Below are 19,472 nucleotides of genomic sequence, written 5' to 3' on the forward strand. Positions count from 1 at the left end.
CCATTCTCAAAAGATCTACTCCCACACATTTGATAATTAGAACGGGTTCGTCTAAGTTCTATGCGCGGCCATGCCGTCCAAGATGGCAGATAAACAAATATCACGTGACCTTGTGACGTCATGTGCACAGAAGCGGAGAATGCTGCCCAATGCACCTTAAGGGCCTGGTTAGTACTGGGATGGGAGACTGCCTGGGAAGACCAGGTCCTGGTACAGGAGGGACAGTCAGTACATTTACATGCACGTCCAAATCGAGCTGCTGTCGGTAATCGAGCAAAGGGTCCCAGCAGGGGTGCCAGAGAAATCCAATCCTACATGCACAAGTGAAATCGGGCTATTGTGCAAGGTGCATTGTGCACCCGAGCCACACGTGGCGCTACATGCCCCATCGTGTTGGTACACTTCCGGTTGTCATCATGAAGAAGAACTATAGTGTTGCCAGATACTGCTGACGTATTCCAGCCCAAAACATGTTCAAATCCGCTAAAATGCACTTAAAACCCCCAATCTGGCAACACTGGCAGTTCCGTGTTCAAGCTGTTAGGCTTGCTCTAACAGACTGTATGGCTACAAACTGTCCGGCGCAGACCACTGTTTTGTAAGACAACTTATTTTGCACAATAATATTTTTCTAAAGTCCATTTTTTGCTTACAATTTAACTTATGTCTTAATAAACACACAAAAAGTTCAATTGTTTTGCTTTTATTGACATTCTTCAGATGTTGGACAAATACAGTGACTTGTTTATGTACACAATTCACAGCTATGCAACAGCTGTACAGATGTATTTGGTGATACAGTAAGTGAGCTAAATTTTAACAGTGCAAACAATGCCACAAAAAGAAAAGATTCATGCCGTTGTCATGATTCGTTGTCATGCCGACCGAGGCTGTTGTGTTTCCCTTGTGGTCTTGTCACTCGTCACTTCCGGAAGGGGCAGTGCTGAAGTAAGTATAATACGTAGCTGAATACGTAGCTCAATAGGGTATACATGCACTAAGTAGCTCGGCAGAAATCGCATAATCTAGGTCGTGTAGCTCGATTCCGAGAAATCAAGTTCGGTTCAATTTCAGCCGAATTAAGGTGTATACATGGCATTTTGAACTTCGATTTCAGTCGAGCAATGGCAGAAATTCGATTCTCTCTATGTGCATGTAAACGCACTGACTGACTTTGAATGATTTGGCCAGTGTTCCAAGCTCAACTTGATTTTCCCACTTGGGACAATGGTGGCTCAATGGTTAAGTCTCTGGGTTAATGATCAAAGGTTGGGGGTTCAAGTTCTAGCACAACCAAGGTGCCATTGATGGGCCCTTGAGCAAGACCATTAATCTCATCAGCTCCAGGGTCAGTGAATTGTCTGACCCTGTGGAAGTGTTTTAAGGTTTCGACAAATGATTTTGTTAAAGAGCTGTATCTAAAACACATGTTGTTTACTGCATTATTCTTCTTTGGGGTTCGCAGGTCTGCATTTGTCTAGTTTTATACTATGCCATGTTTATCCTCCCACTGCCATTCCACCCATACATATTGTATCTGCTTCCACGTCTTGAAAGTTTGATCAGAAACTCTAAACCCTGCAGTGTGGTGGTCCCTCAGGAGGGCGACTGAGAGACTGTGATGTAGCGAGCTGTAGGTGGTAATTGGAGCGTGTCCGTGCCATGTCTCGTAGGCTATGTGGGAGCTGCTACAGTAGGAGCTGCAGCTTGGTGGTTCGTTGTGGCTGATGACGGCCCTCAGATCACCCTCTACCAGCTGGTGAGTGTTCGATTGCTCTTCAGCGCTGCATGTGGGATGTGGAACTGTTAATAATGACAGTTCATTTGTTCAAGTGTGAATTTTTCAACTTTATTTTAACTGCCATGTCCCTTGTCTGTGTGCTGTGTTTGTTTTTCCCAGAGCCACTTCCTGCAGTGTTCTCCTGACCATCCTGACTTTCTCGATCTGGAGTGTCACGTGTTTGAATCACCGTACCCCATGACTATGGCATTGTCTGTACTGGTCACTATCGAGATGTGCAACGCTCTCAACAGGTTTGTTTTACAGAGATGCACAAACACACACATTAACGCACACAAGGACCAAGCAACAAAGTGCAAGTTCAGTTGAACAAAGCTGGTTCCAAGGCTGGTGTCTAAGTTCCAAACTAAAGGGACAGTTGTGGGCAGGTAAAAACTGGCTTAGTACTAACAAGAATCCATGACGTTAGAAGTGTGGGAGTGTCTTCTTTTGTCACTGTTACTACACTGAGTGGAGCTCCATACTTAAAGCTAGACGTCCTTTCGATTTCATAAAATCGGTGAAGTATGTTTTTATTTCTGTAATATCTCAAAAATATCAGGCCATTCTGTAGCTGGGAAGTTATTTAATTTGAGGGGATTCCTGAGCAAATAATGTGCATGAAATCGCTCGCTTTGCGCAGTCAAGCAGACAGAGGAAGTCCGTGTGCGCATGCGCAGGTTTACCTTCTAATTTTGGATTTTACGGCAGCTGACATCCACAGTGTTGCATTACTGCCATCTACAGGTTTACCTTGACCGTGCACTGACAGTTCCATCATTCTGTCGCTAAACGAACAGCTGATCACACCGAGGTGCTCGCTGACCGCCGATATTTATTAGTTTGGTCCGGCGTTTCCTTTCCTTCGTATATAACATGACATCTTTTCTTCCTGCTTTCCGTTACTGTAGTCGGTCTTTCACGTTTCATTCGCACACTCACGTCCGCCATTTTTCTCTCCTGTTTCAAATTTGTATCCCACAATGCCTTGCGCAAAAACCTTGCGTTTTTCAAACGAAACGCATTGCGGATCTGAGTGACATATTTCCCGATAACTCCGATGATGTCACTCCCAGTGTTTTCCTGCTGACTAGATCTCCGTTGTCAAAATGACAAACCAGCTCAAAATTAAAATTCTTTTGATTAACTTGAGCATTTTTTTTTTGTCCATATAATATAAAGGACATCACACTGTGGCACGAAGATATGAAGTTTATCTTCTCGTGTTGAAAATATTTTCACTCGTTTGCGTCACTCACTTGTGATATATATGTTCACCGTTCAAAGATAAACTTCATATCTTTGCGCAACCGTGTAATATCCTCTATATATTAAAGGTCATGTAAATAATGCCGCTTTTCCACTACCAACGCGGCTGAGTCGGGCTGAGCCGTGCCGTGCTGAGTTGGGCTGAGTCGAGCTGAGCGGGGCTGTTGGCGTTGCATTTCGACTACAACCGCGCTGAACCGTGCTGGCTGGAAGTGGGTGGACACATTGGGTGGAGTTAGCGAAAGTGGGTGGAAGTCACGTGATGTCATTAGGCGGCGCAAACAGTGACATCAGTGACCTTTTAAGCGGATAATAAACAATAAACATGGAGTCGTTAGTGTTGCTGGTCTTGGTGCTGTGGCTTGTTGTCACCGACAACGCAAACAGATACTAGCAAGAGCGTATAGATGAGGCGAGGCGCATAAGGCTTCAGAAATTCTCGTAATTCGTAATTCTTCTTCCGGGTTTACGGTGTTTACAGATCCCAGCGTGCTCGCGGGGCGTGTGTGGGCATGTGAGGACACTCCTCCTCACCAATCAGTGCACAGGGGAGTGTCTCCTCACGCCCCTAGCCCCACTCGGCTCGGTTTGGCTCACTTCAGCCCCACTCCAAAACCGTGCGAGTTTTGGGTGCTAAGCAGGGCTGAAGCGAGCTGAGTCGCGCCGCTCTGAGGTAGTCGAAACGCGAGCTGTGTCGGGCTGAAGTGAGCTGAAAAAGGGTAGTGGAAAAGGGCCATATGATATGTGACCGACTAGTGGCCTAGTGGTAGCGTGTCCGCCTCTCGATCGGGAGATTATGAGTTCTATTCATGGTCAGGTCATACCAAAGACTATTGTAAAAACGGTACCTACTGGCAAGGCATGCTGCAATACAGATGCGAGTGGGGAGTTAAACTCTTGTGGTTACCAGCTATGTAATAGGCCGAGGGCTGCGGAAACTGAGATCGGCGCCACATGGTGCGGGAAGGACTTTAACTTTTAACTTTAAATAAGATGTGTACAGGGCAAGCACTTTAAAAATGTTTTAAAAAATTATAGAGTACATGGTTGTGCGAAGATATGAAGTTTATCTTCGAGTGGTGAATGAATATATTAATACTGAAAAAAATGTCCTTAGAGCATCTACTTACTCAGAATAAAGATCCAAAAGCAATAAAACCATTTATCTCTGATCTTGTATGATATTGTCTTCTGGCAGTATAGTATTTGTGAGCTGATGTTGAAGGATTTGATTTTGGAATGTAAAAGATATTCTTAAAACCAACAAAAGTAAAATTTAAGCTCTTAAAGTAGCAGAAACAGCTGTTTCTTAAGAAAAAGGTTCACCAAATCCACAAACAAGCACTGTGCCGGCCGGCGTTTATCAGGATATTCAGCAAACATCAAAAACCAGTGCACTGAGACCGAGATTATTGATGAAGGTGTTTGGGAAATTCATTGAAAATCACGACTTGGTGGATTTGTCAGTGAATCGGTGAAGGGCCCACTGAGAGAATGTCTGAAAGATGTCTTGTGTTTTTTCAGAGTGCTCTGTAGTCTACGGTTTCTATTCCTGCAGGCGATGCAGAACTCTTAAGCTTGTGTGATTTTCCTGTACAGAGCAACAGCACAAACTGAGTCATCGTTTTCCTGCCAGTCTCCTTACTGTCAGTCTCTTTTGTTAGTCTAAAAATAACAGCGTGTTATCTTCTGTAACCCTCCATAACAAATCTCCAACTCTCTTTCCATTCATGTCCAGTCTGTCGGAGAACCAGTCTCTGTTGCGCATGCCTCCGTGGGAGAACGTGTGGCTGCTGGGAGCCATTTGCCTCTCCATGTCTCTGCACTTCCTCATCCTCTACGTCGAGCCACTGCCGGTGAGAATGATGGAGATTTAGGAGATCCACAGCATGACCGATTTTAGTCTAACTGGAGCCGAGAACAGGGTTTCAGCCGGAGATGATCTTGTACTATCAGGGTTATGTACTCTTGGAGATCGGGGTGTTTCTGAATTTAATTTGAAGGCCAGAACAAAACACTTTGACTTGATTCCTCGGCAACAAAAACTAAATATCCCACGCTCGATTTTTTTATAATATATAAAAACTGTGTTTTTTTTTTTTTTTTTTTAATTTGTCTTTGTTTACATTATGTAAAGAAAATATTTATTTTGCTGTTAATTTAAATAAACTTAGTCTTAGCACTTAAGCTTTAAAGGATATGTATTTGACATCACATCTAACACACACACTGGAAAACGCAGGGTCACTCGGACAATAATAATAATGTTTATTACGTATAGCGCATTTTACATGCATATATGAGCAAATGCGCTTAAAAATATCTCATCTCATTATCTCTAGCCGCTTTATCCTGTTCTACAGGGTCACAGGCAAGCTGGAGCCTATCCCAGCTGACTACGGGGTACACCCTGGACAAGTCGCCAGGTCATCACAGGGCTGATACATAGACACAGACAACCATTCACACTCACATTCACACCTACGCTCAATTTAGAGTCACCAGTTAACCTAACCTGCATGTCTTTGGACTGTGGGGGAAACCGGAGCACCCGGAGGAAACCCATGCGGAGAACATGCAAACTCCGCACAGAAAGGCCCTCGCCGGCCACGGGGCTCGAACCCGGACCTTCTTGCTGTGAGGCGACAGCACTAACCACTACACCACCATGCCGCCCACTTAAAATATTGTAAATAAAAAGAATACAAATATAAATTAAATCCTCAGTATAATATAAAAACCATAAAATATTGCTAAGCTGTAGAATATATCATACATATAAAGTTCTAAAAAATATCAGTTATTAAAAGCAAAATTAATGTGATTTTTAAGTATTTAAGTAAAAATTTAAAACTAAATAAATTATCAGCATGTGGCCTAGTGGTAGCGTGTCCGCCTCTCGATCGGGAGATCGGGAGTTCTATTCATGGTTGGGTCATACCAAAGACCATCATAAAAATGGTACCTACTACCATCTGGCAAGGCACGCTTCAATACAGATGCAAGTGGGGAGTTAAACTCTCGTGGTTATCAGAGGACTAGCCCCCCCATTGTAACCCTAGCTATGTAATAGGCGAGAGGCTGAGGGCTACGGAAATGGAGATCGGCGCCGCCCAATGCGCCACATGGTGCGGGAAGGACTTTAACTTAACTAAATTATCAGCATCTCTAATTAACTTTGGCAGTGTATTCCAAAGCTCTGGAATAAACAGTTAAGCTGATTAACATCCACCTCACACTTAGTAGTTATGGTGAGAGGAACCACTGTGGTACAAGTCGTCGACTGGTAGATTGTGGCCCAGATTCAGACCAATAAAATATTTCAGTTGACCAAACCAAGTGAAGTACTGGTTAAAAATAACTAACGAATAAAATAAAAATACTGTAGTAGAGCCAATCAGCATGCGCAGATCCTTGTGTATTTACATATTGCGGTTGTAAGGTGGCACGGTGGTGTAGTGGTTAGCACTGTCACCTCACAGCAAGAAGGTTCTGGGTTTGAGCCCAGTGGCCAACAGGGGCCTTTCTGTGTGGATGTTCTCCCCGTGTCTCTGCATGGGTTTCCTCCAGGTGCTCCGGTTTCAGCTAATTGGTGGCTCTAAACTGACCGTAGGTGTGAATGGTTGTTTGTCTCTTTGTGTCAGCCCTGTGATGACCTGGCGACTTGTCCAGGGTGTACCCCGCCTCTCGCCCATAGTCAGCTGGGATAGGCTCCAGCTTGCCCGCGACCCTGCACAGGATAAGCGGTTACGGATAATGGATGGATGGTTTATCCATGTACGTTATTTAGCTGAAGGTATCCCATCAAACCAGAGAGATTAGCTACAGGGCCAAAGACACATAAAGGAGAGAGTTTTCCTTAAACGTATTCACAGATTTTTCATTTTAGTTATACTTTTGGGTTGAATTTATGACCTGGCTTTTACAAAAAAATAAATAAATGACAGAAATAAGTCTCTGCATAAATTGAAAGTGTTAAAGTGAAGCACAACTACTAAACAAAGCATAACCGGTGGCTTATCCAGACCTTTGTAAGTAAAAAAAAGTTATCTAACTTTAGTTGAACACCTCAGGTATAGACTATAGAACATCATCGTGCTTTAATAAAACCTGTCCAATCTGTGAGTGACATTTATTGATGGAAAATGTTCTTAAATTGGCATTTGTTCCCCGAAGTTCCCCCGTGAAGCACTTGCTTGTTTCACTCTCTGCTTTTGCCAACTTCATGGAGACATTCTGAGAAACTCTCCTCCTTCATCCTTCTCAGGTCATCTTCCAGATCACTCCTCTGAATGTGACCCAGTGGCTGATGGTGGTGAAGATCTCCATGCCCGTCATCCTGTTGGACGAGCTGCTCAAGTTCGTAGCGAGGAACTACCTGGAGCCGGGTAAAGATTTAGCCCTGGGGGCACAGCACGAGAGCTGGAGTGTGTCTGCATGTGTCCAGGGCATCTCCTGGCCCTTCATAGCTCTCTGCCTCCCCCTGGTGGTGTGGCTGTACAGCACGGACACTAACACCAGCCGCTCGCTGTGGTCCTCCTGACTGACCGATCACTGACTGAGAGCTGCGGTGATGCTAACACACAACCACCACTCACTAACCCAGAACCGCGATTGACCCAGTCCAGGAGAATGTTTGCACAGGAATCCGCATACTGTACGTTTGGTGTTTTTATAATTAGCTCTGAGTGATTAATTATTATTATTATTATTATTCATTGTTGTAACTGTTCCATTTTAAAGCACACATGAATTGTTTTTATATATAAATATATAACAGCTATATTATTATGAGATCTTATAAGCAGTCGGTAGAATAATATATTTATTAGCTCGTTTTTAAAAGGGGCATGGACCCACTGAATGTCCTCACTGGATTAGGACAGTGTGTGTGTGTTTTCATGACAGTCCTGTACAGTAAAAAAAAAATCATTATATCCCAGATTATATTGTTTTTTTTTAATCATCCCCGTTCTAATTTATAATATTTTGAAGTACAATTAAAGCACGGCGGCACGGTGGTGTAGTGGTTAGCGCTGTCGCCTCACAGCAAGAAGGTCCTGGGTTCGAGCCCCGTGGCCGGTGAGGGCCTTTCTGTGCGGAGTTTGCATGTTCTCCCCGTGTCCGCGTGGGTTTCCTCCGGGTGCTCCGGTTTCCCCCACAGTCCAAAGACATGCAGGTTAGGTTAACTGGTGACTCTAAATTGACCGTAGGTGTGAATGTGAGTGTGAATGGTTGTCTGTGTCTATGTGTCAGCCCTGTGATGACCTGGCGACTTGTCCAGGGTGTACCCCGCCTTTCGCCCGTAGTCAGCTGGGATAGGCTCCAGCTTGCCTGTGACCCTGTAGAAGGATAAAGCGGCTAGAGATGATGAGATGAGACAATTAAAGCACCACTTTTTTGTTTTTTAAACAAATAGTTACTTTCTGCATTTGGCAGAATTCAGCTACCTCAGTGCCACTGCTGTCCAGGTAACTTTAACTCTCATTTTTGTTTATTAGACTTTTTTCTCTTCAAAAATCCAGTGTAGCTGAAGATCTTTAAAGGGGCAGTTTGTAACTTTTTTTTTTTTAAACCGTAAAGACACTAATTGCGGTTGCGATAAAAACCCTGAAACACCTTTTCCATAACCCCACCCTACCCCACCGAACCATGTATGCCTCATGATTTGCCTCGAAGAAGAGTATCTCTGTTCTAGTTGGGGGTGGAGCTTATTTCCAGGCCAGAAAAAATACAAAGAGAAGCCTGAAATGTTCAGAATCCTATAATAGTAGTAGTTTATTGCCTCCAAAAGGTGAGAACATGGAATTAAATGCATAAAATCTGAACAATATACATACAGCAACAATTAAAAGTAATAATCGTGTTAAAAATTTCAAAAAATGGCATGAGTATCATATTAAGAACATTTCTGTCATATAGATCATGACTTGGCAATAACTGGCAAACAGACTCGACTAGGCCATCATCTCTGGTAAAACATTTCAGGGTGCGTTGGCAATATCGTGCATAATTCTCATCAAAAATATACTTAAGAGATATTCCATAGTTAAGACATGTTTGACTAGCTCATGCAGCTAGGTTGTCTTGACTAGATGATTTTATCACATGATTTTTGGCCAAGTCAGTCACTAACACATTTCGTAACAATTATCGTTCGTAACATTATCGTTCAAGGTGGCTTTGAAATTATATGATAATTATATTTAGTCTAAATACGCAGGTGATTGGACGAGAAATTCGGACTATTTCTCGATAATCAACTCGAGCGACTCGGCAAAACGGCGGCCAATCGCTTCGTCGCTGTAAGTGAGGAAGAATTACAAACTATGAAAGAAAATGCTGTTCCTAAAAGCATTAAAGATGCTACGAAGTTTGGTCTAAAACTATTCAGAGGTAAGGTGGAATTGTGATTTATTTTATCGATTTCAAAAGAAACTATTTTATGTGACACAAGTCTGCGCCGTGCTGCTATTGCATTTGTATGACGTTCTTGAAGTTTGAAATAAATGAATATTTAATGCGATTTTATTTTATTTTTTTTAAATAATCACCTGTGTATTTATACTAAAACAATTATCCACCTCAGGCTCAGTGAATATCGGTGATTTATTATACATATAGGACACTTTTTTTTGATGGAATAAAAACGTGTTGTATTCCCTTCTAGAGGGTTTCGTTCATTTGGATTGAAAGCATGCAATATTGTTAGCATATCGCTTATCCTACGTGTATTACGTCACTCTACCCAATGGAGAATGAGCACTGAATATGGTTTACGATATTGCATGGTTGTCAAGACAACATGACGTCACACATCGGAGACGTAAAACTTCCGTGCGAGCGAGCGACTGTGACCATTTGTAAACAAACATGGCCGCCAGGTTTGCTTCATTAAATACGGAAGATTTTGGGAGAATTTTGAAAGAGAAAGACGCGTTGAACACCCAAAAGGAATGTGTATGTATAATAATAATAATAATAATAATATCGGCTGGACTTTTTTCATGGTATATTCGATATATTCCATTCAGATAGCGCATCTTTGACTCGTTCATGCTAGCTGAATGGATATATATACATACACACACACACACCATGAAAAAAATCCAGCCAATATCGGCGAGTAATTGTTAAGTCCAGAAACGTTTTTAAATATTATAGACTGCACCTTTTAAAGATCTGAAAAGCTCTGTCTCCAAACTCTAACCTAATGTTCCCAGTAGGGTTTTTTTCTGTAATCATGCTTTACATGGACACAGTTTGGAGTATTTTTATTTTTCGTGACCTGTGTGAGGTTGTGGGAAACATGCACGGTGCTGTGGCTTTACATGTAGGTAAGCAGTGCTCTGTGTGTGTGTGTGTTTTGTGGAAATGAACATAGATTTGTTTGAAGTGAATACCTACAGCACAAATATCTCCAGGGATTTAGGGAATTCTGGGAATTGTGCATCCTGCCTTTAGAAAAGCTCAGCTAGATGTTTGGCAGATCCTGTGTTTTTAATATTACCTGTACTTGAGAAAGAATGTCATAACTTTTGGCTCCCTGTTTGAGGGCATGCTTCAGTTGTGTGTGTGTGTGTGTGTGTGAGATCATAAGTAACACCTTCTCACCTCCCTCCTCATGACTCTACTCTTACTAATGCTGCAGGTCGCATTCGTGTTCTTAACAAGCGTTTTATTTAAGGATCTAGTTACACACCCTTGAGAGACAGGGTTTCCAGGTCCACAGTAAAAACTCAGAATGTGATGTCACACAAACTCTGTATTCAACTCCATAATTAGGACTCGCATGGAGACGTGCACAAAGTAACACCATACACTTGAAAATGAGCAGTATTGAAACTGTTTTTATAAACAGTTCTTTCACCAAACTCCTGAATCATGTCATGAAAAAGAAACACATAATGAGTAGAGCAATTTACTTTTCTGTTAATTCGCTACATTTTTATTCATAATGAATAGGCCAACTACATTTACGGTTTCCTTCACGTAGACTTCCAAATTGTTGAAATGTCACCAACCAGAACATCAAGGACAGAGTAGCTCATCTGGCCGGCTATCAAAACATCAAACATCACGACGACCTAAACATCAAACAGAACTGAAATGTGACGATGTGAGAGAGGACCGACCTCCACGACAAAGTGTTTACAACAGGAAAATCAACAAAGGACTAAATTTTGTTCCCTGAGGGAAGATCTACCAAAAACATCGATCAGAAATGAGAGAAGAGATACAGTTTTCGTGAGAGGCCTGGAAAATTCGTTAATTTGGCCTCGTTACTAACTCATTAGCAAAAAATTTGACAAAACAATGACCAGGTTTTGTGCGCAGTGATGAGTTCTTTCAAATAAAACAGTATGAATAGAAATCCGTAAAGAATTGATGGAGATACGATTTAACTGAATTGTGGACGACAGACGCCGCGGCATGGCAATAACTGATCGGCCTTATGGCCAGACGAGCTAATAAAACACTTGTGGGCATGCAGTTATTGGAAAATAATCAACCACAGGATGGAGGCATGCTCCCCAATACAAAGTAGAGGTACTGTTCCCACTTCAAAGTTGATTATTTTCCAATAACAGTATGTCGTAAAGTGCTGTATTCCTCTTACACCAGAATGATTGATTAGTTTTTATTTATTAACAAACACATCACTTCAATTGTCACTTCTCTCACCAGCTTCTCTTTTTTTCTCTGATCTAAACTAAACGCCACGTTCAACTTGTCACACAACCAAGAAGCTGAAAAGCACAAAGTAAAATACTGTTCTGAAGACTTTCCCTACAGACGAAAACTTGAAGCAACAGCGTAAAGCGTTAACGCTGAAATATTCGATCATAAATGTCTCCTTGCAAAAGGCTTCAGAGTAACATTCACAAAATAATGTTCAGTGTCTGTCATACAAATCCCCATGCAAATCATTACTATAGAAATTACAATTAAACTAGAGACTGTGAGTAAACTCTCAGTAATTTGCGCTAGCTGTTACAAACCGGGAACGGTAAGAGATACAGAATGACACTTGGTGAGGAAAAGTTGCTCAGCAACATGTTCCAGAGCAAAAAAAAAAAAAAATCTGATTGAAAAAATCATGAAACTTGACAGAGTTATAAGTGATGATTGAAAAAAATCCCATTTTTCATGGATCATTCCGGATCAGTGATCCAGATCAGCACCAAAAGTCACAGCAACTTAAAGGAGAACTGAAGGCGAATTTTTTATCATCAAAATTCTATTTCTCTCATTTTATTAAATATAGGAATGCATTTTTGACAGCTATTTTCTCACTGCTATAGCAAGTTATGAGTGTTTGAAATACGCTCTGTAATATATCAGTCCAAATGTCAAAGCAATGGCCGTAAACGAGATTCGTTGAGACCTGTGCGAGACATCGTAGGACGGAAGTAAAACGTACAGCGGAAATCAAAGTGACCGACATCTGCCAACGTTATCAAAAGACGCGCGCGCCCTCTTTCGAATGCTGACGTAATCAAGCCGGAAGTTTTGTTTGTTTTGATAGCAATCAGGAAAGTTTGAAAAAAGTAGGCAGTAATCGTCATTTAAACTCGTTTTTGTGCAATATTTCGTTTGGAAAACAGTTTTCAAAATGGCGGCACGGACACCTGGCTGACGCTTCACGTTTCAAAGTCTCGCACAAGTCTCGTGAAAATCGCGCGGATAAGCGACGCCTGCCGTGGACCAAACGAACTAAATTCAACACGGCTAAAAACCGAACAAGCCGATAAGTATAATATTTAATAGCAACTAGTTGCCAATATGAGCCACGATATAAGGTTACTAAAACCGAAAACGTAATTGAATAACACGTTAATTAAGAAATAAAGCGAGTTTAAAAATGACTTCAGTTTCCATCAGCAAATGTGAAATTTGGTGATGAGTGGTTGAAAACTGAGGGAGAAATAGCATCCTAAAAAACATTAGGAGAATAATAATAATAAGAAGAAGAAAGTATAAAGATCCTGAGTGAGAGTAACAATTTGCACCAGCGCTGTGAGCACAAATTAATTCGAACAAGTGCATAAATATAACCCTGTGATTTGCCTTGAAACTGCTGTTAGAGAAAATTAATCAACGTCTACTGACCAATCAGAGCAACACCCTGCTATAAAATAACCTGATACAAATCCTTCAACCTGGAGGACAAAAAGAAATTAACGTACGGCAGAGTTCCACAGGAAAACTGCAGACTTGGCAACCCTGGTAGTGAACTTGTAATGAAAATTTGTGTATTTAAACAAGCATCACATTCGCTACATCTTTAATAGGCATACAGTGGTGCTTGAAAGTTTATGAACCCTTTAGAATTTTCAATATTTCTGCATAAATATGACCTAAAACAACATCAGATTTGCACACAAGTCCTAAAAGTAGATAAAGAGAACCCAGTTAAACAAATGAGACAAAAATATGATACTTGGTCATTTATTTATTGAGAAAATGATCCAATATTACATATCTGTGAGTGGCAAAAGTATGTGAACCTTTGCTTTCAGTATCTGGTGTGACCCCCTTGTGCAGCAATAACTGCAACTAAACGTTTCCGGTAACTGTTGATCAGTCCTGCACACCGGCTTGGAGGAATTTTAGCCCATTCCTCCGTACAGAACAGCTTCAACTCTGGGATGTTGGTGGATTTCCTCACATGAACTGCTCGCTTCAGGTCCTTCCACAACATTTCGATTGGATTAAGGTCAGGACTTTGACTTGGCCATTCCAAAACATTAACTTTATTTTTCTTTAGCCATTCTTTGGTAGAACGACTTGTGTGCTTAGGTTCATTGTCTTGCTGTATGACCCACCTTCTCTTGAGATTCAGTTCATGGACAGATGTCCTGACATTTTCCTTTAGAATTCGCTGGTATAATTCAGAATTCATTGTTCCATCAATAATGGCAAGCCGTCCTGGCCCAGATGCAGCAAAACAGGCCCAAACCATGATACTGCCACCAACATGTTTCACAGATGGGATAAGGTTCCTATGCTGGAATGCAGTGTTTTCCTTTCTCCAAAATATAACACTTCTCATTTAAACCAAAAAGTTCTATTTTGGTCTCATCTGTCCACAAAACATTTTTCCAATAGTCTTCTGGCTTGTCCACGTTATTTTTAGCAAACTGCAGATGAGCATCAATGTTCTTTTTGGAGAGCAGTGGCTTTCTCCTTGCAACCCTGCCATGCACACCATTGTTGTTCAGTGTTCTCCTGATGGTGGACTCATGAACATTAACAGCCAATGTGAGAGAGGCCTTCAGTTGCTTAGAAGTTACCCTGGGGTCCTTTGTGACCTCGCCGACTATTACACGCCTTGCTCTTGGAGTGATCTTTGTTGGTCGACCACTCCTGGGGAGGGTAACAATGGTCTTGAATTTCCTCCATTTGTACACAATCTGTCTGACTGTGGATTGGTGGAGTCCAAACTCTTTAGAGATGGTTTTGTAACCTTTTCCAGCCTGATGAGCATCAACAACGCTTTTTCTGAGGTCCTCAGAAATCTCCTTTGTTCGTGCCATGATACACTTCCACAAACATGTGTTGTGAAGATCAGACTTTGATAGATCCCTGTTCTTTAAATAAAACAGGGTGCCCACTCACACCTGATTGTCATCCCATTGATTGAAAACACCTGACTCTTAATTTCACCTTCAAATTAACTGCTAATCCTAGAGGTTCACATACTTTTGCCACTCACAGATATGTCATATTGGATCATTTTCCTCAATAAATAAATGACCAAGTATAATATTTTTGTCTCATTTGTTTAACTGGGTTCTCTTTATCTACTTTTAGGACTTGTGTGAAAATCTGATGATGTTTTAGGCCATATTTATGCAGAAAAATAGAAAATTCTAAAGGGTTCACAAACTTTCAAGCACCACTGTATCAGGTGAAAATTTAAATTCAATCCAAATTGCTTGCAACTGCTCTCACTGAATTCAGAACCAGATGCTAAACATACTTTTTACAGAATTAAAATAGGTTTATCCGTTCTTTAGATATTACAAATCAAAGATTGAAAAAAACGACTTAATTTTTAGAAAACTGCTGTAATATTCTGTATGAGGATCACATGGTCCAAAATGGTCCTCATTAACCAATGAGATCAAATATTTTTTTCTTAATAACTTTTCTATTTTTTCAACATATTTACATGGAAATTGGCAGCACATATGTGGTTGTGTACTGAATACAAAGTTTGAAAAATCAGTAAAAACAAATTAAGCAAATTAGTATTAATTATGCAAATTAGGTAAGAACATTAACTCTGTACACTCAATAAAAAAGTAATAAAAGATCATTTCTAATCCCCTCTTTGTGCTCTGTTGGCCTTTGTATTTCTAAGTAAGGCCTACTAGTGTTTATATGAAAGAATGTAAATGATAATATTCACAACTTTCAAGTCGAACCTCAAAAAAACCTGTGTGAGCCACATCCAATAAACTATTTCAATTCATCGAATTGACACTCGCGTTTCTGACTTCCGGTTTTTTAAAATCTCATTCCGACAACTAAGATCTCAATATTTTTCATCAAAACAACTACAGTTCTATTCTAAAATAGTTATTTATTTACATGAATCAGTTTGATTTGAAAAAATAAGTAGGTAAAGCTATGAAAACTTACTTCAAAGTCTTGCGTGAATCATAATCATAAAACTAGCAGACGGAAAATTTTGCTGAATGCTTCATCGGTAACAGTCCGATCCTGGGGTTTTTTGTATAGTGTACAGACGTGGCAGCTATCTGCCAATGAATTCCACAAGATCTAAGTAGTCTGGCACGCCTTCTTACGTAAGATGTTAAAGGGAGGCTACAAAAGAAAAAGGTCCCCTAAATGTAATGATCCAGAACACGATGGTCTCGATGGGGAACTGGATTGGAGCTTTAAACTGTCTAATTCGGACTTGCGAGAGAAACCCAAGACCCAGCCCATAAAGCTATTCTGTTTTGAACAACAGACTAAAGTACCTGGCACATATTTGCCGAATGGACAATAGTGAACTCCAAAAACAACAACAACAACTATTTGACACGCGATCTTCTAGATGGACAAAGTTTGCGAATCTTCTGGGGTTAGACGCACACCAAATTAGAATAATAATGATGGATAAGACAGACTTCTAGCAACTGTTGGGCCGAGTCCTGACAGGAGCACCTTGAGGAGTACGATACTCCACTAGGGGAACATGATGAGTGAGAGCGAGAGAACATCCCTATGAAAGTTATCTGATTGATATTCACGAGTAATCCAGTCGGAAACCGATCAGGAAAGGGAGAGCAAGCCTGACCACTTTCCCATGACTCAAAAAACACCGGCAGTTTCCCGACGTCCCGCGAGCAGAGAGTGTACTCTGTTGTACCAACTTCAACCTGCCGTTACTCTCAAAGTACTGAACAGTAGCAGGTTTCCCGAAAGCCTCTAAACACTCAGAGCATCTTAACAAGGAGAGAGACTGTTCACTGTGCTGCTCGCTCTACCATTTAACGATGATCTTTGTGCTACGATGCTTTTAGGAAACTCGGCACAGATCTTAACCAGATACATTTCTTTGGAAAGCAGAGATTATAAGCTCTTTAATGATAGAAAATATTCAAGAGTTAAGCAATGACCGGTTTGGAAACTTGAGCCCGGCGCACACGGGCAATTTTCCGTCGCTTGTTTGTGCAACTTTTTGACGCAAGCAAAAAATTGCTTCATGTGCAGATATTTGCGACGGTGATTTTTTTTGTTGCTTGCGACAGATCGTAGGTATCAAACCTGCTTGATATTTTGCACCAAAAAAATCACCAGTTGTTGCAGAGATATCGCCACGTATGCGTGTCTTTGCGATAACGAAGCGATCGCCTACAAAGGCCAAGCCAATCCCCACCCGCGAAGTAGTCACGTGATTTTCTTTACTCAAGATGGTCCGTGTGTCCGAAATTGCTCCCTACTCACCTCAAAGTATCCCACAATGCATCACGAAAAGTAGTGTACAACGATGGTCACTAACCAAAGCAATATATCCCATTATGCACTGCAGTCGCGCTGAAAGAAATCAAATTAAAAGTCTCAAATCTGATTTAATAAAAGGCAGCGGCAAAGAAAAAAGTAGTCAGCCTTGATTTAAAAAAAAAAAAAAAGATGCAGGTGCTTTGGATTGATTAATGTGGGAAATACGCTCAGTATAATATGGATTTATTATTTTGAAAACCCACCAGCCGACTGATCTGGCACGTGTTTTAATTGTGCGACAGTAATGACGTGAATACCAGCGTGACGGACTCGTGTCCGAAAGCTTTTTTTTTTTCATTTTACCAATAGTCCTCTATATAGTAATTCCCTATGTAGGGAGTAGAGAACGAGTGAGCAATTTCGGACACGGGGTGACTTCCACTGAAGCAGTATGGACCAAAAAAAAAAAAGTCATGATTTCCATGTGACTTGCATCCCCCTCCCCAAATTACCCACTGGTTGCAGATACCGCACACGCAGCTACCCGAGACGGGAAATTTGCGTCCAAAAATCGCAATACGCTTGTGACGGAAAATCGCCCGTGTGCGCCGGGCTTTAGATGAGCGTCTGCATGCACAATTTTCACAGCACGGCCAGCGAGCGTCTGATATGCCTATCTTTAAACGCTGAAATTCTTCAGTCTTTCACTAAAGCTTTTATAACAAAACGTTCCTTTCTTTTCATCAGCACTTTGACATGATGAGCCTTTTTTAATCTTTCCTTTTCTCTTTCCCTCCTCAGTACGGATCCTGTAAGCCTGCTGTGGTTCTCAGTAATCCTTACAGAAGCTGTAAAGGTTTTGTTAGTTTAGCTCGTGTGTTTTGAGGTTTCAGAACCACATCGATCATGACCTGCATGCCAACTGTGCCAAGTGAAAACAAAAAAAAAGTTATATTTTATTAATAAAAATATTTGTTAATTGAGTGAAAGGTTCTATGGTTAAAAAAGAGAGACTAAATTGAGTGAAATATTAAGGGAAATCAGGGTGCATGCCCCTTTAAGCTACTCAAACATGATGCTGGGAAAAGTAAGCTTTTGTATCACACAGCAACACTTAATTTAAAATGTATGTATTTAAATACCAGCTGGCATTAGTGACAGGCACCTGTTATTTTTCTTTTTTTTCTTTTTGCAAAAGGACTTGTTTTATTTTGTGAGATGTGTAGATCAAGTGAATGACTGTGACTGTAAGGATTATCACTTCGCACGGTGATGTGCGTTCTGTTCAGAGGAGATGATGTTCAGCATGGAGGAGTGTGATGGGGGGAAACAGCCAGTTGTGTGTGTTCCGGGGACGACTACAAGCAAGACGCTGCCCAACCAGTGTCTGATACTGTAATTATTACAATGACTTGTGGTTAATAAAATGATAAATCACAGTGCAAGTCTTTCTTTGTATTAACAAGCACACGTATTTTGAATAGACTGGTCCAGGTGGAAAAAACAGTCGAGACAGGTCATTTGGATACAAGATTCTGTGCAATACTGAAAAACTAGCATCACGAAATCGGGTCGTACACGAGCTGATGGCTGTAAACCATGTACGATGAGATTGAGTGGAATAACGGTTTTATTCTATCCACATTCACTGGATTTTGAGAAATAATTTTTATTTTTTTGTAAATTTGATAACTTCCGACAAAATCATTTCTGCTTAGACAGACTTCATAAAAACCTACCGATGGTTGCACGAATTGACTTTAGTTTTTTTTTTTTTGGAGAAAGTATCATCTTGCTGAGGTATAGAATAGCTTTCGACATTTTAATTCTTCACGGCATGGTGGTGTAGTGGTTAGTGCTGTCGCCTCACAGCAAGAAGGTCCGGGTTTGAGCCCCGTGGCCGACGAGGGCCTTTCTGTGTGGAGTTTGCATGTTCTCCCCATGGGTTTCCTCCGGGTGCTCCGGTTTCCCCCACAGTCCAAAGACATGCAGGTTAGGTTAACTGGTGACTCTAAATTGACTGAGAGTGTGAATGGTTGTCTGTGTCTATGTGTCAGCCCTGTGACGACCTGGCGACTTGTCCAGGGTGTACCCCGCCTTTCGCCCGTAGTCAGCTGGGATAGGCTCCAGCTTGCCTGCGACCCTGTAGAACAGAATAAAGCGGCTACAGATAATGAGATGAGATTTTAATTCTTCCTTGGACAGTTCAGCTCTGTAATTTGCAAACTTCTTTGAGCTTTTGAACCAGTCTTTTTTTTTTTTTTTTAAATTATGCTTGAAGATGAATGCCAACAAACCGGTGAAATGACAGTAGCAATTTGTGAAAAATGCTAGAATTCTTGAAAGAAAAAAAAAGTGTTACCATCAAATACTTTCATTCCATATTTTGTTGCTTTTTTGGGGGTTTTATTTTCGAGTTTTTATTTCGTCCTCGGTTGGTGCAGCGACACGCTCCGCCATT

At 41.1% G+C, this 19,472-nt stretch overlaps 1 protein-coding gene across 2 annotated transcripts in view; it reads left to right on the top strand.

Moving 5' to 3' along the window:
- atp2a2a (ATPase sarcoplasmic/endoplasmic reticulum Ca2+ transporting 2a) overlaps positions 1-18,450 on the top strand; it is a 110,826-nt gene extending 92,376 nt beyond the window's left edge. Inside the window, exons 17-21 of one of the 2 annotated variants that reach the window (XM_060932334.1) lie at positions 1,674-1,759; positions 1,901-2,034; positions 4,788-4,905; positions 7,317-7,437; positions 17,813-18,450. In XM_060932334.1, coding sequence (XP_060788317.1) covers positions 1,674-1,759; positions 1,901-2,034; positions 4,788-4,905; positions 7,317-7,437; positions 17,813-17,826 — 473 coding nt within the window. In that variant the 3' untranslated portion in view covers positions 17,827-18,450. Of the gene's footprint in view, positions 1-1,673; positions 1,760-1,900; positions 2,035-4,787; positions 4,906-7,316; positions 8,111-17,812 lie in introns of those variants that run through there. The other variant, XM_060932333.1, reaches the window with a different exon arrangement.
- The last annotated feature ends 1,022 nt before the right edge of the window (positions 18,451-19,472 follow it).

The sequence above is a fragment of the Neoarius graeffei genome, chromosome 10 (genome assembly GCF_027579695.1).
Source record: "Neoarius graeffei isolate fNeoGra1 chromosome 10, fNeoGra1.pri, whole genome shotgun sequence".
NCBI classification, from domain to species: Eukaryota; Metazoa; Chordata; class Actinopteri; order Siluriformes; family Ariidae; genus Neoarius; species Neoarius graeffei.